The following is a 20,325-nucleotide window of genomic DNA, read 5'->3' as shown; positions in this document are numbered from 1 at the left end:
ATGGCCCAAGGAGAATGAGTAACTAGGATGATGAAAATGGTTAAGAACATAAGAATAGTCTTACTGGATCATCCAATGGTCCATCAAGCCCAGTAGCTTGCTCTGAAGATGGCCACCAGGTCACTAGTACCTGGCCAAAACCCGAGGAGTAGCAACATTTCATGCTACTGATTCAGGGTAAACAGTGGCTTCCCCTATGTCTTTCTCAATAACAGACTATGGACTTTTCCTCCAGGAAATTGACCAAACCTTTCTTAAAACCAGCTACACTATCCGCTCTTACCACAACCTCTGGCAATGCATTCCAGAGCTTAACTATTCTCTGAGTGAAAAAAAATTTCCTTCTATTGGTTTTAAAAGTATTTTCCTGCAACTTCGAGTGTCCCCTAGTCCTGGTGGACCCCGATATCCTAGTCAGCCGCCTTGATGCCATAGGCATCTTGGACATGTACTTAACTGGTTTAAAGGCTTCCTAAAAAAATGATCCTATCAAGTCATCAGTGAACAAACTTACTCCCAGACAAGGACCAATCCCTGTGGTGTCCCTCAAGGCTCCCCCTCATCCCCTACCCTATTCAACCTATACATGTTCTCCTTAGGCCAGGCACTATCCAAACTGAACCTCCAATCATACATCTATGTGGATGACATCACAATCATCGTCCCCATCTCCGCACTATCAACCGAAACCAGAGACCATCTCATCAGTCATTGGCCAAGTAGAGCAATGGTCTACAACTCCAAACTAAAACTAAACCCGGAAAAACCCAAAATATTCATGGCCTCCCCGCCGAACCTTCTATCAACCTAAATGGAAGAAACTTCCCAATTGATCCTACCATTAAAATCCTAGGAGTTACTTTAGATCAACAACTAACATTCGAAAACCACACCAACATCCTAATTAAAAAATGCTTCCACTTACTATGGAAACTACGCACGTTGAAACCATACTTTGAATTCACATCATTTAGACTGTTGGTTCAATTGCTGGTCCTGAGCTCACTGGATTACTGCAACATAATCTACCTAAGATCACATGCACCTGGGAAGTCAAAGTCATGCACCTGGGAAGCCAAAATCCCTAAATGGCGAGATTCTGACAAGAACTGAAGCAGAAAGAGACTTAGGGGTGATTGTCAGGGAAGACATGAAGTCTGCAAACCAAGTGGAGCAAGCTTCATCCAAAGCAAGGCAAATCATAGGTTGCATACGCAGGAGTTTCGTCAGCCGTAAACCTGAAGTCATTATGCCACTGTATAGATCCATGGTGAGACTGCACCTGGAGTACTGTGTGCAATTCTGGAGGCCACATTACCGCAAGGATGTGCTGAGACTGGAATCGGTCCAGAGAATGGCCACCAGGATGATCTCAGGACTCAAAGAGCTCCCATACGAGGAGCGGTTAGGGAAATTGCAGCTCTACTCACTCGAGGAACGTCGAGAGAGGGGAGATATGATCGAGACATTCAAGTATCTCACGGGCCGCATCGAGGTGGAAGAAGACATCTTCTTCTTCAAGGGTCCCGCGGCAACAAGGGGGCATTCGTGGAAAATCAGGGGCGGGAAACTGCACAGTGACACTAGGAAGTTCTTCTTCACTGTAAGGATGGTTGATCGCTGGAATAGTCTTCCACTTCAGGTTATTGAGGCCAGCAGTGTGCCAGATTTTAAGGCCAGATGGGATAGACATGTGGGATCTATCCGCAAAGATAGATAGGGAGGGTCACTGGAGTGGGCAGACTTGATGGGCCGTGGCCCTTATCTGCCGTCTATTTCTATGTTTCTATGTTTCTATTGAGGCTAAACCAGAACACGGTCGTTCAATTGATCTTTGGCTTGAAAAATCAGAACATATCACCCCATACTACAAGAAACTTCACTGGCTGTCCATCCAGGCCAGAACAATCTTCAAATTTGGCTGCCTCTGCTTCAAGAAACTCCTCGGCACCGCTCCCACCTACCTCCTGAAATACTTCATCCTACAGCACAAACTCTGCCTCTCACGCAGAACACTCCTGTTTACATTCCCCTCCTCCAAAGGATGCTGATTCAAGCAGGGATATGGAACAATGTCCTAAGCAATATAATCCTGAACTCACTAACATACCACACATTCAGAAAATCACTAAAAACACACTTATTCGACAAATTTGTCTGAACCTCCAAAATGCTTCAACACCTACCTCTTCTTACACATTCCCCCTCTCACCCTCTATGCTGCCCAACTACATAACCGGCCACCTACCCACTGCCAATCCTAACCGATGTTAATGCTATCATCAGCACCTCTTATTGTACACCGTCTTGAACTGAAAGGTATGACGGGATATAAATAAAGCTATTATTATTATTAGTCTTTCTAATTTTTGATGGAGTGAAAAATCTTATCTCCCTCAGTCATCTCTTTTCCAAGCTGAAGAACCCTAACCATGTTTCATCTTTCTATGTTTCTATGTTTCATTTTAGTCTTTCCTCATACGAGAAAAGCTCCATCCCCTTTATCATCTTGGTTGCTCTTCTTTGAACATTTTCTAGCGCCATTATATCTTTCTTGAAATAAGGAGACCAGAACTGAATGCAATACTCCAGATGAGATCACACTATGGAGCGATACAGGGGCATTATAACATTCTTACTCTTGTTAACCATTCCTTTTTAAATAATTCCTAGCATCCTGTTTGCTTTTTTGGCCACCGCACAATGGGCAGAAGGTTTTATCGTATTGCCTACGAGGACACCCAGATCCTTTTCTTGGGTGCTAACCCCAAAGGTGGACCCTAGCATCTAGTAACTGTGATTTGGGTTATTCTTCCCAATGTGCATCACTTTGCATTTGTCCACATTAAATTTCATCTGCCACTTGTGACACTGGGCAAGTTACTTCATCTTCCATTGCTCCAGCCTCAAAATAAGTACCTGCATAAATGCTTTTACTATAAATCACTGAAAGACAGTATATCAAATTTCATTTCTTTTCCCTTTTATATATTACTTAAAGGTACAGGGGGATAATGGTCACTTAGGCTTGCTTCACCATCCCCCGCATTCCTCCTATGGCCATCCCAAATGTTTTTGTTGAAAGACTTCACTGAGTCATGCATATTCATTGCAGATATTCTGAAAACCTGAGTGGCTGGGTGCCCTCAAGACAGGGTTGAAAATTCCTGATATAACAATGACTCATTCTAGTTGTAAATAGGGAAATAGCTCTTTAGCGATAATGAGTCCTCTTGGATAGAGTATAAAGGAGTCTGTGCTACTAGGAGGAATATGGCTCCATCTTTTTTACAGGTTGATTCAGTATAGTACAGTCTTGATTATCTGACCTTCAGTTATCCAACTATTCAGCATATCTGACAATATTCCCCTACCAGTGATGTCATCCCATCGCCATTAAGAAGTGTAGCTTCTCTTTCCATTTTCCAGCGTCGCATAGAGGGAAGTTTCACACCTGAGATAATTTGTTTTGGATCCAGGATACCACTTTTATTGTAAAACAGTATCATTATGACCTGAAATCCCCCTTTTGCTGCCTTTTGTTTATGCATTGTTTGAGGGGTTACCATTGTTTTCCATATTATCCAACCTCTTTCACTTATCCCACAATGGGTCAGATCATTGAGATTGCTTTGTACATGGTTTTATCCTCTGAATTACATAGGGTTGTGGATTTGATCTTCTGAAGAAAATTGGTATTACAATGCTATTTAGAGTGGGATAAAAACAGGACTGGATCAGCCTTTCTAGAAAAGTAAAAGTGGAGCCAACTGGCAATCTTTGTGATAATGGGGGATAATGGTTCAGTGGGGGAAGGGGTGCAGTAAGTAAAGCGTTGATGGCAGTAGGTCACTTGGAAAGAGGGGTTGACAAGGTGCCAAGTAAATACAACACTTTATTTTTCTGACAGTTATTCTTGCACTATTACAGTTTCACACAGTATCAGACTATTAGGTTTCTGCACATCATAAAGTTAACAAATGCAGAAAAGCTAACCTTCCTATCACAGATGGAAAAGAATATCAAACACACCTAGAAGCCACAATTTCTCTCTTCATTCTGCCGTCACAGAAAGCATGCTAAATATAGGCATCATTCCCATGCACACATTTCCTTCTAACACCTTCAAGGAAGCAGAACCGCTCATCAAAAGCTTCTCCACAACTGCTGCACTAGAAAATTTTAAAGCAGCAACATTTCTATAAGAAACATTTCTTCAAAGATATGATTACAGACAAATGAGACAAAACCTATATAATTGAAGAAAGTCTGAAATAAGCATAAAAGCTGCAAAGAAGTGAAGATAAAGCCACAGGTAGGATCATGACCATTTTGCAGCCCTTTATGTGAAAAAGGTTGGAGATCCCTGTGATAAAGGAACCTAGATTCTGTTATAGAATACTAACATAACCCGGTATCGTCAAGCCTAACATTTAAGACTCCTTTTACTAAAGTGCACTAGCGGTTTTAGCATGCGCTTCAATACCGCTAAACGCTAATGCCTCCATAGAGCTTGCGTTAGTATTTTTCATTTAGCGCGTGCTAAAAATGCTAGTGCACCTTAGTAAAAGGAGCCACAAGTTACTAGTACTTATGCCAGCCATAGAGCTAGAGTAACTGCAAATGAGTAGCAGACTTCAATGGAAACTCCTGTAGTTGGGAAGAAAGGCCAGTGCCGGGCAGACTTTTGCAGTCTGTTTGTAAAATGGCAAAGACAGAACAGGATCAAGTAAGCGTATTTTTTTAAAATCACATTTATATCATGCGCTCAGAGTGTAGGTGTTATGTATCTGTAGGGGGAAAGAAATGGCATTTTAAGGTTAAAATTAGAGCGTAAAACTATGTTAATTAGCAGCAGGATAGTTGGATTGTTGGTTGCTATCATAATGAATGTGACTATGCTGAGGCCATAATAATAAAACCACTCTTCAGACTAATCACATGGTGCTGTGATATTGCGGCATCATATAGCATCATATAGCCTATAAGCAATGGGTGTGGTAACAAATTGCCAAATGCCCTGTTTCTGATGCCAGTGTTCAATCATGAAGGAGTATAACCTGCAAAAAGTGGAGGGTATGGCTCTGGCCACCTTGTTGAGCAGATTGGATGAACCATGCAGATTTTTTCTGCCATCACTTACTGTGTTACTGTGAATAATAGCATTCACAAAGATCTGGTACACAGAGCACAGTTATTAGGATATAGCTATACGAACTGGATTATAACCTAGTTAGGATTAAAGTAGAAAGAAGAAAAATGGTGCAATATGAAAAAAGACAAAATAATTTCAAAGCTACAGAACTATACAGCTTTGTAGGTAATGGGGAAGCAATGTGGACTAACCTAGAAAGAGGAAATAGAAGAAATAGAGAGTGACATACTTGAAAACATTCATAATATTGCTATGAATAGGGAAGTACCATAGGTAAGAACATAAGAATAGCCTTACTGGGTCAGTGCAATGGTCCATCTAGCCCAGTATCCCGTCTTTCAGCTCCGAGGCACATATGTGGGGAAATGCACAGGGAGGAGCCTATGGTCCCTTGGGAGGGGAGGGGGGTGTGTGTGTGTCGTGGTGCTGGTTCGTAGGGGGTGGTGTAGTGGTGCTGGTTCATGGGGGGGGTGTCATTGGGAAGGGCCATCAGCGCGGGGGGCTTTTAGCTTTTTTTTTTAATGGGGGCATCGGCTCAGCAGCCATGTCTATTTGAAATATAGAATAGTAACAAAAAACAAAAATGGGAGATGCAAAAACACTGAAGAGAACAGATCTCCCAAAACCCCAAGAAAAGGAACTAGATAAGGGGGAGAGACAATCTGTAGAGTGGTGATTCTGCTGACACTCAGAAAACTGAGTAAGATAGTTTCGAATGTTTAAGATTAAGAGAGCCCTCAGTCAAATAGCCTCCCTCTGGGAGCCCCCAGAAGTAATGGCTATCACTGGCTTACACCCAAAAGGGTGTTAACTGTGAAACATCCCCGGGCTCTCTGTGGAATTTTTAGTGATAAATAACACACAAAAAATGCTGAAGGTGCAAAACTTAATCAAAAACACACTCTACAGATGAAATTGTCTCTACCCCTTATCCAAGGGGCTCGAACATAAAGTTCAAACGTCCAAATCCAACTGTGCAAAAGCCAACTGGAAGTACTTAGCTTCTCTGTGGATAACGCAGCCAGCAGATAAACAATTCGTCCTACGGGACTCCGTTTTGGGGGTGAACACCCCCTTCTTCAGGAACGGCTGAGCTGAGCTGTAGCCCCCAAATCGTCGGGCTACAACAGTTTGGCAGAGCAGAAAATGGCGCTTGTCCGGGATGGACGCCTCCAATTTAAACTGCAAACACAAGAAACGTCACTTAGTTGACGTATCACATGACTGGGAGAGCCGCAGGGGAGAAAAACTAGCCTCCCCGCACAAGCTCCGAATGAAAAAATAATTGTAAGAACAAAAACCGGGGTAAGGACCCCTGGTGGTGAAAAAGAATAATGGCAGTTAAAAGTTATGCTGCCATTCAATGTATTCATTATGTCCAATAGGAAATAAGGCCTGCAGTTCAAAAATCCAGTATTGTTCCCTCCGCTGTAACAGTGATAGCTTGTCCCCCTGATAATCCTCATAGATCTTTTAAATCACTAACCAGCGTAAGTCCTGGAAGGAATGATTTAATTGTAAACAGTGGGGCACAATAGGGGAACTCATAGATTGAGTATTAATCCGGCAGCAATGCTCTATGAGACGTGTTTTTATAGCTCTTTGTGTACGTCCCACATATAGCATGTGACAGGGATATATAATGATATATATGACCCACTTAGATTTGCAAGTCGTGACTGATTTGAGGATGTATGTTTTATGGGTCACAGGATGTCTCCACGTTGTCCCCTCAATAGTTGTTTCACAAATGTCACAAGTGTCACTGCATTTTAAATGTTGCCCTACACGATCGGAATTACCGCGATCCGAGGATATCTGGAATGAACTACATAATCTGCTATGTTCTTGGCGCGGGAGTATGCAATACAAGGAAAATCTTGAAAACCAGGATGAAGCTGGAGAATATGCCAATGCTTCCTAATGCTCCGAGCCACAGCGGAATCATGGTCTGAGAATGATAACACACACATTGTTTTGGTTTCCTCATGAGGGGAAACATTGGAAAGCAAAAGGGTCCTATTGGCATACAGGGCTCTATTGTAAGCATTGTAAAGAACCCTGTGAGGATACCCACGCTCCTTAAATCGTGTATATAGCTTTCGGGCTTGAGCACGGAAGTCATTAAGATCCGTACAGAGCAGCAACTAAGGTAAATCGTTGAAGACTTTCTGTCACCGATTGCTCTAAAATCTCAGATAAATTATTCAAATCCAATTTCTGATTTTCAAGACCAACAGAAGATTGCATTGGAACTTCACCATCTTGGGTATTTCTCTTAGGCATTTTCAAGTTAAATACTCTATTCATAGGAGGAACCATATCTGTGGAAAAGTTTAGGACTTCCAGAAAGTATTTTTTAAGCACGTCTCTTGGCAAAATCCCAGAATCCATAGGAAAATTCAAAAACCGAAGATTTAATCTTATGTTGAAATTTTCAATCTGCTCTATCTTTCTTCTTAATGAAACATTGTCTTTTACAGCAACAGATCTAAATTATTGTAAAGAAGAAATATCTAATTGAGATTGTTGAGACTTAATAAAAGAATCTTGTTTTAGTTTCTTAACAGTTTTAGAAATAGTCTCCATAGAAGATTTTTGAACCATCGATGTCAAGTTCATAACTGCCTTCCAATTTATTTCAAATGTAATCACCATGCAGGGCCCAGACTTTCCAGCCCTAGAGACACTTCAATGTTCATAGCGTTGTTCTAGCGGGGAGCAGCCCTCATTTGGAGCCTCTGGCAATCGCATTCCAACCAAACCAGCTAGCACCATCGGCGAATCCATCTCCAATGCAGGATATGGCGAATGAGTCAATTCTGGGGGAGAAAGAGCAACATCGGACCCAGAAAGCTCAGCGACTCCTTCCACACATGCTTTAGCAGATCTCTCACCTCCGGTCAAAGTTGCTGGATTCCCAGTGAGATATTTCTCAATGTTTTGCTGCAACGGCGAAGAAGTGTGGGTCAATGAGGAGGTAACCCACACATTTCCTTTCCTTTTAGTGTGCAGCATCATATATTGTGGCAAAAACTAAGAAGAATTTGCAGCTCAACACAAAAGAGAAGCAGAGCTCACCAGGTATGTACCACCATCTTGGCCACTCCCCTTCTCTCTTGGGCTGACATTTTTGCAACATTTTGATCCAGCCTGGAAATGAAGGGGAAGTCAGTTTTACTAAGATTCTCCTGACTGCAGCCTGTCTTGTCCTGGCAGCACATTGGAAATCGTCTTTACCACCAGCTGACCAGTTGGTGGTGTACAAGTTGGATGACTGACATTCCTTGTATAAATTGACAATTCTGCAACATCATAGATTGGGGCATGGACATGTGAAATGCTGGAAGGGAATAAATATGTTTGGAGAAGATAAATAACTACTAATATTTATATAGAAAAAGGGAAAAGATATTTGATTGAAATTGAGATATTAAGAAGTTATGAAAAAGTAAAAAAATAGTAAAAAGAAAAAACCATTGAAGATGCATATTGGATCTATGGTAACTAAAATTTAAAATTCGATGACTTCAAATATCTGAAGGTCCCGATAAAATAATTCTGATACTGCTTAACTTGAGTGTGAAGCTATATATTGGTGTTACTTGATATTGCTGAAAACACACATGTGAAGAAGAGAGTCTCAGAATCTCAGGTACTACACTGTTTTTTTGAAACGCTTACATTGTTCCAAAAATTGTATCACAAACCACTGAGAATCAACTGTACAAAATATAGTTTTAGCTAATTACGCTGGAATCTAGAGAATAGCAATGCAGGTCAACCTATCATTCTAGAAAATATTTCATTTTCACCCAGTAAATAATTAACACAGGAACAAGACAAATTTTGGAGATATGGAATTGTATCTCCGCTAAATAGATTTCTTACAAATTTACTTGGCCTTTGGTTATAGTTTGTACAAACTTAAAATATTAGTACAACTGCACTACCATGTGAGGTTTTTTTTACTCAAAAAGAATGAAACACAACATAGCCGATGAGAAGAACATTAAAACAAAGCAGAATTACGCACAGCTGCACATTTCAAATTGCCCTTGAACAGGGCAAGAAAAAGCTTTAGAATCATATTTAAAAACTTTAGAAACTGATTAGCAAGCATGACATAAGTCAACTGAATTTTTGCATGCTAATGTATAAGATATATGCAATAAAACACAAAAAGTGAATTTTTCTGAAAATGAAACAGGATTAATGATCATTTGTATCAGTATTACATACTGTGTGCTAGCATATCCAGAGTGCAAGCAAAGGGTTCTGGGATATTTTATTAAACAAATATGGGAATGTCACTGCAAGTAGACTAGATGACTCCTAAAAACCAGACCTTTTGCCTAGTACTTGGGTGTATTCTCAAGACCTGGACTTTCAAAAGATATGATAAAGTCAACCAGACAGAATGGCTCTATGAACGAGGTCTCTACAAGGGTCACACCTCCTTGTCAATTAAGGGCTACTGTTTCAAACAAATACCAAATTGTGACACAGATACCGGAAAATACTCTAACAAAGAATTCAAATCTATAAAGACAGGCTTCAACCCCCTGCCTCCTTCTTTCTCTTCCTCCTTCAGCCTCTCATACCTCTACACCTTTCTAATCAGACACACAGGACATTCATTCATACATACTCTCTGCTCTCTCTTATACACATACATTCTTTTTTTTATTAAATGAAAGCTTTTATTGAAGAATATACAGAAGTATACAGCAATGACACACAACAACAGTAAAGCACAAAGGAAAAGAGCAACAGTGCTGTCAGCAAATTAAACAGTAGTCATAACCCCAACATGTCAAACACCAGCCACAAATGCATCAAAACCACAACAAGATCCCCCCTCCCACCCCCCCAGGGATAAAGCACAATGTCCTCACCACCCCGTTGGGTAAAGGATCTCCTAACCCCACCAATAAAGACAGTTATGATAGGGTCTCTTCCAGTCCCAATCTCCCAATTAAACCTCCAATCCAACCCCCCGCTCCCCCCTCCCAGTAATCCCTACAGAAGCCCGAAATCTGCGCCAAATATGAGCATAGCCATGGTGTTTGCCATGTCTTAAAGCCGTCAACTGATAAAGAAGCTGCCAGTTAATTAAGCGCTGTTCCACCATATGCCAAGTGGGGGGGGGGGGGTCGCCCCTGATTCCATAAAGATGCTAGGGCCAGCCGGGTAGCAGTAAAAGCTAACTTACAAAATAGAGAGTCTCCCCAATCAAGATCCACTTGATGCCAAAACAACAGGGCATGTCTCCAGTCTACCGGAATCTGCAAGGTGAGAATCCGGGAAACTCGAGAGAACACCTCAATCCAGAAACCCCGCACCCGCCCACAATACCACCACATATGCAAGTATGTGCCCACCTCCCCACATCCCCTCCAACAAAGAGCACTCGCCCCCCCGCGCCGACGAGCCAGAGCCTGAGGAGTATAGTACCACCGGAATAAAACTTTATACCCATTTTCAACCAACAATACTGCAATGCCCGCCGAAGCAACTTCTCTCCAAATGTCACCCCAAGAATCCAAAGAAATAGCAGAGTCCCAATCCTCTTCTCAAGCAAGCTTGTAAGGCAAGGGCCGAACCCCCCGACCGTTAAGGCACCGATATATAGCAGATAAAGCACCCTTCCGGAGAGTCGGGCCCAGCAACAACTCAAAGGGGGTCTTACCCGCCCGTAAGTCCCGTAGGACCCCTGAGGCACGCAAGTAGTGAACAGCCTGCAAGTAGGGAAACACATCCCGAGCCAGAAGATCATAACGGCCCCGAAGCTCTGCAAACGACCTAATACTGCCCAAGAGCGGATCCCACAGTTGACCCACACACACCAATCCATGAGACTCCCACCTAGCAAACACACCCTCTCCCCGACCAGGCTCAAAGGCCACATTATGGCGCAGCGGTGTATACCAAGAACGGCGCCTGCCCAGCAACAAACTGCTCCGGGTCATATTCCAGACCCTCAAGGCTGTGTCTACTGACGATAAAACTCTCACAGGCCATATCCTCCCAGGCACCCAGGGTAGATGCAACAGGGGCACACCAGCGGATAAACGTTGTTCAAGCTCTACCCACGGCTTCGGGTCCTGCGCTTGCCATTCCAACAGGGCTCGCAACTGAGCAGCCTGATAATATTTCACCACATTGGGAACAGCCAGCCCCCCATCACTCCGACCCAAGCACATAACCGACCTGCTAACTCGAGGCTTCCGACCAGCCCAAATAAAATAAAAAATGTGCCTCTGCAGCCCCTCCAACGTACGCCTACCCACCCAGAGCGGCAACACCTGGAATAAGAACAGAAGGCGAGGCATTATCATCATCTTAACTATTTCCACCCTACCTAACCAGGAGAAAAACTGATCATTCCAATTTACCATATCTCGTTGGAGACGACGAAAAAGCGGGGGGAAATTAAGATCATAAATCTCCGTTCCCGGTAGGCCAAAATAAACCCCAAGATAGCGCATAGAATGCTGCACCCACTGAAACGGAAACCGAGCCCGAAGAAAATTCACTCTGTCCGGAGGTAAATTAACATTAAGGAGCTCAGATTTCCCAACATTAATACGAAACCCCGACACCCTTCCGAACTCCTCTAGCTCCCTCAAGATAGCCGGCAAGGAACTCTCGGGCTCCTCCACCGTGAAAATAAGATCATCTGCAAACAGAGACAACTTATCGTTACGGCCCGGAACTGTAACCCCCCTGATATCCCGATTCATCTGCACCCGCTGCGCTAAAGGTTCCACTGTCAATGCAAAAAGGAGCGGGGAGAGAAGGCACCCCTGCCGTGTTCCCCGGCCCAGAGAAAAAGTATCAGAATAACCCCCATTCACTTTAATACAGCCAATAGGACTAGTGTAGAGGATCCGAATCCATTCCTGCATACGAGGTCCCAAGCCTACAAATTCTAAAACCCGAAACAAAAAAGGCCAGGAAACCCTATCAAAAGCATTCTCGGCATCTACCGACAAGAAAACCGTCTACCGACCGCCACCCCTAGCCCTCTCGAACAGGTTAAAAACCCGACGCGTATTATCCCCCACCTGTCTCCCCACCACAAAGCCCGATTGATCAGGATGTATCAACCTAGGAATGCTCATCATTCTATCCACTAAAATCCACGTAAATATCTTCGTGTCAACCCCCAATAAAGATATCGGTCGATAGGATGCACATTGAAGGGGATCTTTCCCCGCCTTAGCCCAACACTGTAACACCCGCCAAGCGCATGAAAAACGGAAGCGCACCGTCACCCTCTAAAGAGTTAAGAAAGCTGAGCAGGGGAGGCAACAACAAATCTTGAAACCGCTTATAATAGCGGACTGTAAAGCCATCCATCCCAGGCGACTTGCCCAGTTTCATTGAGCGCAGAGCACCCCGAGCCTCAATCAACGTGATGGGACGATCCAACCGGGCCACATCTGCCGGTGCAATCCTAGACAACCCCGCCGAGGTTAAATAGCTATCAAGATCATGCGAGGACCCAGTCCCTTCCGGAGAATAAAGGTGTGAGTAAAACTCAACAAAACGTGCTCAAATAGCATCATCTTTATGCAATAGCTCTCCTGAAGCCACCTGAATGGACAGAATTTGATTGCGCGTCTGCCTCACTTTCAATCGGTGGGCCACTAGTCGGCTAGCCTTATTAGAAAACTCAAAATATCTCTGTTGCAAGAGCTGTAAATTGAATTGCAGGCGCTCCAGATCCAGTGCCTGAAGATCACGGTGTGCCTGGAACAAGCGTCCACGCAGCTCGTCATCCCAAGGTCGGCGCTTATGGAGACTCTCCAAACGCCCAATAGTAAGCTACAAGGCCGCCGCAGCCTCCCTACGTTTACGCTGCTGAGCAGAAGCCAGAGCAATCAACCTATCCCGAAGGGTAACCTTCAACCCCTCCCAAACCGCCTCCATCGAGGCCCCGCACTCCAAATTCAACTCCAAGTATTCCCGTATCCACCCCTCAATCTGTACTCCGACCTCCGGGTCATCGAGGAGGCTGTCATTAAAACGCTAAAATTTCTGTCCCGAGCCGCCTCCCTCCCCAGGAACCTGGTCCAAACAGGAGCATGATCGGACCACGTGATCGATTCTATCCCCGCCGACTCAACCCGACGGAGCAATCCCCTCTCCACAAATATAGCATCAATTCTAGAGTAGGTAGAGTGCAACCCAGAGAAATAGGTGTAGTCCCTGTCCAAAGGGACCAACGCCAACAATCAACCACATTCAGAGCAGCCAGCGCCTCCCTCAGCATCTTACGCTCCCTCCTCCCATAGTGGTCCGCCGTGCCCGAATTATCCAAACTAGGGGCCACAGTAAGATTGAAGTCCCCGCCCACAATCAAAGCACCCCCCTTGAACCGGAGAACCCGGGGCACCAAATCACGAAAGAAGGCCCCCTAGCCTTCATTAGGGGCATAGACGTTAACCAGCGAATATAAACACCCCTCAATAAGGATCTCCAACATAATATACCTACCCTGAGGGTCCCTGACCACCCTTTTCGTTTCGCAACGAAGCCCCTTGCAGAGGAGAATCCCCACCCCTCCCCTCTTGGACGTGCCCACCCTAGAGGCCCAAAAGTTTGGGGAAAGCGGGAATCCTTAGCTAAAGATTCATGGGACGAGAGCAGATGGGTTTCTTGTACAAAGCAAACATCTGCTCGCAGGCGAATCAACTCCCTATAGAAAGCCCTCCTCTTATTGGGAGAATTAAGACCCCGGACATTATATGAGACCAGCCTAAACCCCCCCCATCCTTGAATGGACACCAGATAAAGAAAGACCCTACCCAAACAGTGACATCCCTGCAACCCCCTCCCCCCCACACACCCCTTCCCTCCACCCCCTATGTCCCGAGTGAGAGTCCGCAGATCTCCCACCAATGTACAAGGAAGAAAACAATCCCCGAGGCCCTTATCTCATATCCCCACAATCAAAAATCAGCAATCAACATAACAGAAACTACAATCCTCAATTTAAACACACCTGCCCAACAACCCCCCACAGCCCAGCATCCAATCCCCCCTCCATCCCACTTCCCCAGAGCCCCCCACTTCTCCACACCTCCCCGCACCTCACACAACATATTCAGTCCAAAAGTGTCTCCCCATAGCTCCAAACCAGAACCCAGAAGTCAGAAGCACCATCGTCAGGGGTAGATAACATCCCAGCAGAGGGAAATCCCCCCGATAGCAGGAGAGGGAGACTTCAGTCACTCAAATGTTGTCCGTCCGCCATCACGGAAGACCACTCGAGGAGGAGGCAGCAGCCGGAAGTGAAGGCCCACCACCACGGCCTCCCCTCCCGCTCCAGGATCCACGATCCACTCGCTGCCATCTCGAGGCGGTGGGAAGCCCTCCACGGCAGGGCCCCGCACTCACAGGAGGAGCCGGATCTTCTGGAACCTCAATTCCCGTTTGTTGCGACAGGGTCCGGGCTTCACGAACGGTGGTGACTTTAGTATGTACTCCATTGATAGTGATAACCACTCCAAACGGATAAGTCCAACGATAGCGCAGGTTACTGCGCTGCAGAGCCTTAGTCACTTCTCGGAACGCCCGGTCCTGATAAAACTCCAGCCAATGTCCCTCCCAGGTCACCGTGCCCAGCTCTCGTGCTCTACGGAAGATCTGTTCTTTTAGTACGAAGCTCTGGGACACAGCACAATGTCTTTAGGTTGATCAGTGGGTCTGGGCCCCAGTGCCCGATGAGCACGCTCAAGACCCGGCTCCAGAGTGTCATTCTGCAACAGCCAGCGAATCAAATTAATAGTGGTAGCGCGAACATCTTTATATTCAGGTAGGTCAGGTAAGCCCCGCACCCGCAGATTATTACGCCGGGTGCGATTCTCCAGGTCTTCCACCTTGTCTAAAAGAAGTTGGTGGTCCGCAGCCGCACTTTCCACGGAGCGTTGCACTCCGGTCACAGCTTCCTCGCAACTATCCATGCGCATTTCCACCACTTCCACGCGCGTGCCCACCTCCTCCAGGTCCGTGCGCAGCTCCTGCACCGCCACAGATGAAATCTCAGATTTAACCTCCGAGATCCAGCGCTGCATATCTGCCCTGGTAAGCGGGTCCGGGGAGGAGCATTCGGGGACCGGTTCCACCAGCATGTCTGCCACCGCCGCGATAGCCCCACTCAACTGCGCCGCCTCGCCACTGCTCGTTTCCAGGCCTGCGCCGCCACATGCCGTCCGGCTCAGCGTCTGTTCCAGCATGCGCTGGCCGGTCTTGTCCGTCGGGAGTTTTTTGCGCGATGCCATGGGGTCCATGCTCCTCATTCCCTCCACACCACTGCAGGGAAGTAGTTTTAGCGCGGTTTACACAGCGAATTCGGCGAAAATGTGCCGGGCCCGAACGGAGCTCACAGATTAAGCTCCCGTTCGCATCGGTGACGTCACTTCCTCCTACACATACATTCTGACCCCTAATCTCATTCATTCAGGCAGGACTTTGACACATAAACACTGAAGCTGCTTTGCATCTAATACATGCTCTATTCCCCTCTTTTACTAAGCTGTGGTAGAGGTTTCTACCATGGCCCAGAACGCAAAATACTCCGATGCTCATAGAATTCCTATGAGAGTCGGAGCAGTGTTGGGAGCATTTAGAGCTCTGGGCCACAGTATAAACCTCTACTGTGGTTTAGTAAGAGGGGGAGGGGGTGTTTATATTTGTAATAAGTCTATTTTTATATAATATATCTTTTCAAATCCACTCCTAGCTATTGTTTCATTATTTTACTGCACACTGCCTCTGAGGCCTGAGCCTGGGCTCCTAAAAGGCTAGACATAAAAGAAAAGATTACAATTTGTAATTCAAATGAGCAAAAAATTAAACTTTAACAAATAGATCCAACAAAATCAATGAAAGTTTAATTTTCAGTCTTACCGTGGTGAATTGAACCCACTGTCAACAGTGATGCTACTGCTGTCCATGCTGTCCAGCCGAGCAGAGTGAGCAACTCTGTGGCTACTGACATTTTCTGTTTCCTTTGGATTAAGAAGTGTGAGGTTCTTCTCAAACTTTCTTTGCAGATCCCGCTCTTTCTCTCGTTCTAGCAACCATTGCATTGTGCCCACATCATCCCGATTCTTTTCTTCTTCTGTGTTCTTGTGCGCTCCTTCTTCTGAATCATCATCAGACACATTGTAATAATCAAAAGAGGCTTCCTGGTTTCCAGTTGTCTCTTGTCTCTGTGACACTGGCAAAGTTTGAGTGACTGAGGTGGTGATAGGTTGTTCAAAGTTGTCACAACTAACTTGCAGTGTATCAGAGGGTGTGTTTTGGTGGGATTTTAGCAGTGGCACAGCAGACCTGTGGAAACTGTTCACAGATAAACTGTTCTGCAGAGGTTTAAAGAGAGTATCTTTGCTAAAAATTTCTTTCCTTTTATCAAGGTTGCTTGATTCGGCATTGTAGTGTTGTTGTACCAGTCTCCCATTTGTAATAACCTCTGGAGTTAGGCCAGCAGTTGATGCAGTTGTTGCTCCACTTGGCTCTTTAGGAGATTCTTCTTTACATTCCCCAGATTCTCTAGCTGCATGTTGGGGCTGTCTATCAGATGGAGACAGTTTCTTTACTACATCTGATAATTTCAATGTATCATGATCCTCTTTATTCTTACCTAATGGGGATGGTGCAGTAAGAATGGTCTCACTTGAAGTATTACATTGAAAATAATCATCGGCTGTTTTACTTGTACTTGAATTGATCTCGCTGTAGGATGGTAAACTCTCTACAGGAATTTTTTGTTCCATTAAATTACAAGAATTGGGGGGTTCCACAGTACCACTAACTACATCAGGAATACAAGTCTCTTTATAAGTCTGAGCTCTTTGTTGAGTATGAGTCTGGGATGGCCTTAAGGTACTGTCATCAATATACAACTGGTTAGGTGATTTTTCATCAGGGCTACAGGTTTCTGTTATACCTTCTGGTGTACTTAAAGCAGCTCCACCCAGAGGTCCTTTGGAATTATCCATTGACCTAGATCGCTCCTTAGCTTTGCTTGATCTCTCATTCCTTGATCTTCTGTCCTGTGTATGGCTGTGACTTCGATGAACTTTAGAGTGAGAGCTTGCCCTTGAAGGCTCAGGGAAAGGCATTTCAGTTCTCCTTTTGGCCAATTCACCAGATACATCCCATTCTGGAGTTATAGGAAAATGAGACTCAATCATATTAGGATTGCTATGTATGATAAAATTATCTCCTCCTTTGCGTTCCATTACAAAACAACCTTCCCGGGGTGATCTGGTTCGGGGATTATAAAACTCATATTCTCTTTCACCAGGTATTTCCAAATGAGAACCATCAGATGGGTCTCCTTTGGATGCCCGGGTCTTGCTGTGTGACCGGGATTTCCCATGAGACTTTCTTTGAGTCCTGCTTTTTTTGCTTCGCCCACTATGGTGAGCTGAAGATCCAGCTTTGCTTCTCTGAGCCTTTTCTTCTTCAAGTTTTTTCATTAGTGCAGTGTGCCTCACAACATTCTCCACAGTCAAGTCTGGGTTAATGCGCCTAATAATCTCCATTTCAACCTCCCTAGGTATAGTAGTAGGAGTGTCCTCATCTCTCAAAGGCCATTCCTCAGGAGGAAACTGAGCTGAAAAATTGGCTAGTTGCTTTGTTTTGTCCTTTTTAAAACTTAGCCTAAATAATTTAAGTCCAAATTTTTTAGATGGCTTTTCCCCGTCTTTTGACTTTGTAAGGGTCTCTGATTTATAAGAATAATTTACAGTACTTTTACTCTTTTCAGTTTGTGGAACCTGGCACATAGAGGGAGGACAATAAGGGTCCTTGCAGTCTTTTGCTGATTTTCTCTGTAAAGTGGATGCATGCATACTATGCATGTCTTCTCTGCAACAATGGCAAGAGTCACAATGGTTTTTAGGCAGAGTTCTCTCCCTGATGCAGCCTGAAGTGGAGGGAGTTATAGTTCCTGCTTGTGGAGAGGTACATTGAGACCTATCAGGTATCCTTTCATCTAAATGGTACCATTTACTATTAGTTCTTATGAGAGATGGGGTGATGAAATATGTTTGTGGGGTTACAATAAAATAGCCATCAGGAGTTGGGTAGATTTTTCTCTCTCGTACCAGCATGTTTAGAGTATGCCGCAGTATCTCATGGCTTGGAGTAGGGACACCTGGAGAAAAAGAGAAAATATATATTGAATAATCTACATTGTGTTTTCTTCTGAAGTAATACAATTTTGTTAACACTAAAATTATGTGAAGGGCAATTCTATAACTAAGCGCTCATGGGTATGTGTCCCTGTGTGCTTATAAGTGTATGGAAAAGTAGCATTTACACACATGGAGGGCCATAATCAAAAGAAACATCTAAGTCCGATTTGGACACAGGATGCTAGTTGCCCAAAGTCGGCACAGGTAAAATGTCCATTCTCAAAAAGTACATCTAAACTATTCTGTTTTTTGAAAATCGTCTATCTGTACGTCCAGGCATTTGATCGTCCAGACTGCCGCTACGTCTATCTTTATACCACATTCTCGACCAAAAATTTGTCAAAGTCCCAAACACTCAGAACAATACATTTTGGATGTAGGAGGGGCCAGCATTGTGATGGACTGGTCACCCAGATATGGCAACAGAGTAGTGGGGCACCTTACAGGACACTGTTGTGAGCTTCGCAAAAAAGGGTGCTACATAAACATCTCACCAAAACTCCCTTATAGGTTATGGTGAGCCCCCCACAATGCCTCCAAAACCCACTATACCCATCTGTCTACAACCCCAATAGCCCTTATGGCTGCAAGTGGCACCTATATGGCAGTACAGTAGGGTTGGGGGCAGGGGTTTGGTGGGCGCACACGTTCCACCATAAATGTAGTGGTTAGAGTGGCTTATAGGCCTGGGTCCTACTCTCTATGGTTCACTAGCACACCCCCCAGGCTATTTAAAAGACCTGTATGCAGCTCTACTAGGCTTTCCTATACTAGGTGCTGATGTTCTGACAGGTATGCACGTTTTATTCTAATCTTTGCAGGGGGTGAGGGGGGTCAGTAAATACTGGGGGAGTGTGTGGAGGTCTTTACTTTGTCTCTGCAATGGTTATTTGGTCACTTTCGATATCTTTTGGGCACTTATACCTGTCTTTACATTGTCTAACTCAAACAATGTTTGACAGTCTTGTCAAACATTCGATTATCCCTGCAAGATAACTAAGTTTAGGCTGGCCCACATCCCACCCTAACCACTCCTCCAAAATCACTCCTTTCAGCTCTGGGCGCATAGTGGGATTCAGAGGCCCAAAATGTCCCTGGATAAGTCCAAAAAGCCGTTTCAATTATCGGCACTTGGACAACCTGTCTTTTACATCAGTGTTCTTCAACCTTTTTACACCTATAGACCGGCGGAAATAAAATAATTATTTCGGGGACCGGCAAACTACTAAGACTGAAATTTTTTTTAAAAAACCATCGCCGCCCCGTCCCCGCGAGCTCGGTCCCACAAACCATCTGATCCCATCCGCACAAGCCTCAAATAGTTATGATTTTATATCGAACATATTTTATTAAAGTATAAAAAGAAACAATATTCTATACAATTGTCATTTTATAAATACAAATAATACAGGGCAAAGATCAACAAAACCCCTGTCTCCCCTCCCCTTCACATATATCCCCTCTACTATCAAGAAAACTGAATAAGCCAAATTATTACAGAATGCTACATAAATATCATGTAACAGAATACCACAGTCACACATGACAGGAATGGTGTTAGGGGAGTGGAACTAGGGCAACTGCCCCCTGGTCAGAGAGAGCCCTAAGCCAGCTGGAAGCTAAAGAAGCACTGCCTGGGCTTTGCACTCCCCAGTTATGTCTAGCAAGATATATATTTCAAATCTGATATATTTGAATCACAAGATAGAAATAAAATTATTTTTTTCTACCTTTTGTCGTTTCTGGTTTTTGCTTTCATTGCCTTTTCACTCTCTTCCAGCCAGTGTCTGCCCTAAGAACATAAGAATTGCCACTGCTGGGTCAGACCAGAGGTCCATCATGACCAGCAGTCCGCTCACGCGGCGGCCCTCTGGTCTAAGACCAGCACCCTAACTGAGACTAGCCCTACCAGCACACGTTCTTGTTCAGCAGGAACTTGTCTAACTTTGTCTT

At 44.5% G+C, this 20,325-nt stretch overlaps 1 protein-coding gene across 4 annotated transcripts in view; it reads right to left on the bottom strand.

Annotated features, from left to right (window-relative positions):
• The window catches only part of STOX2 (storkhead box 2), a 424,566-nt gene that overhangs the window by 19,736 nt on the left and 384,505 nt on the right, over window positions 1-20,325 (bottom strand). For all 4 annotated transcript variants that reach the window (XM_033943202.1, XM_033943220.1, XM_033943212.1 and 1 more), the window contains one exon: window positions 16,076-18,332. In XM_033943202.1, the coding sequence (XP_033799093.1) occupies window positions 16,076-18,332 (2,257 nt within the window). The remainder of the gene's footprint in view (window positions 1-16,075; window positions 18,333-20,325) is intronic.

This window comes from Geotrypetes seraphini, chromosome 1, assembly GCF_902459505.1.
Source record: "Geotrypetes seraphini chromosome 1, aGeoSer1.1, whole genome shotgun sequence".
Taxonomy (NCBI): Eukaryota; Metazoa; Chordata; class Amphibia; order Gymnophiona; family Dermophiidae; genus Geotrypetes; species Geotrypetes seraphini.
The sequence above is the reverse complement of the archived record's forward strand: the minus strand, read 5'-3'. Positions and strand labels throughout refer to the sequence as shown.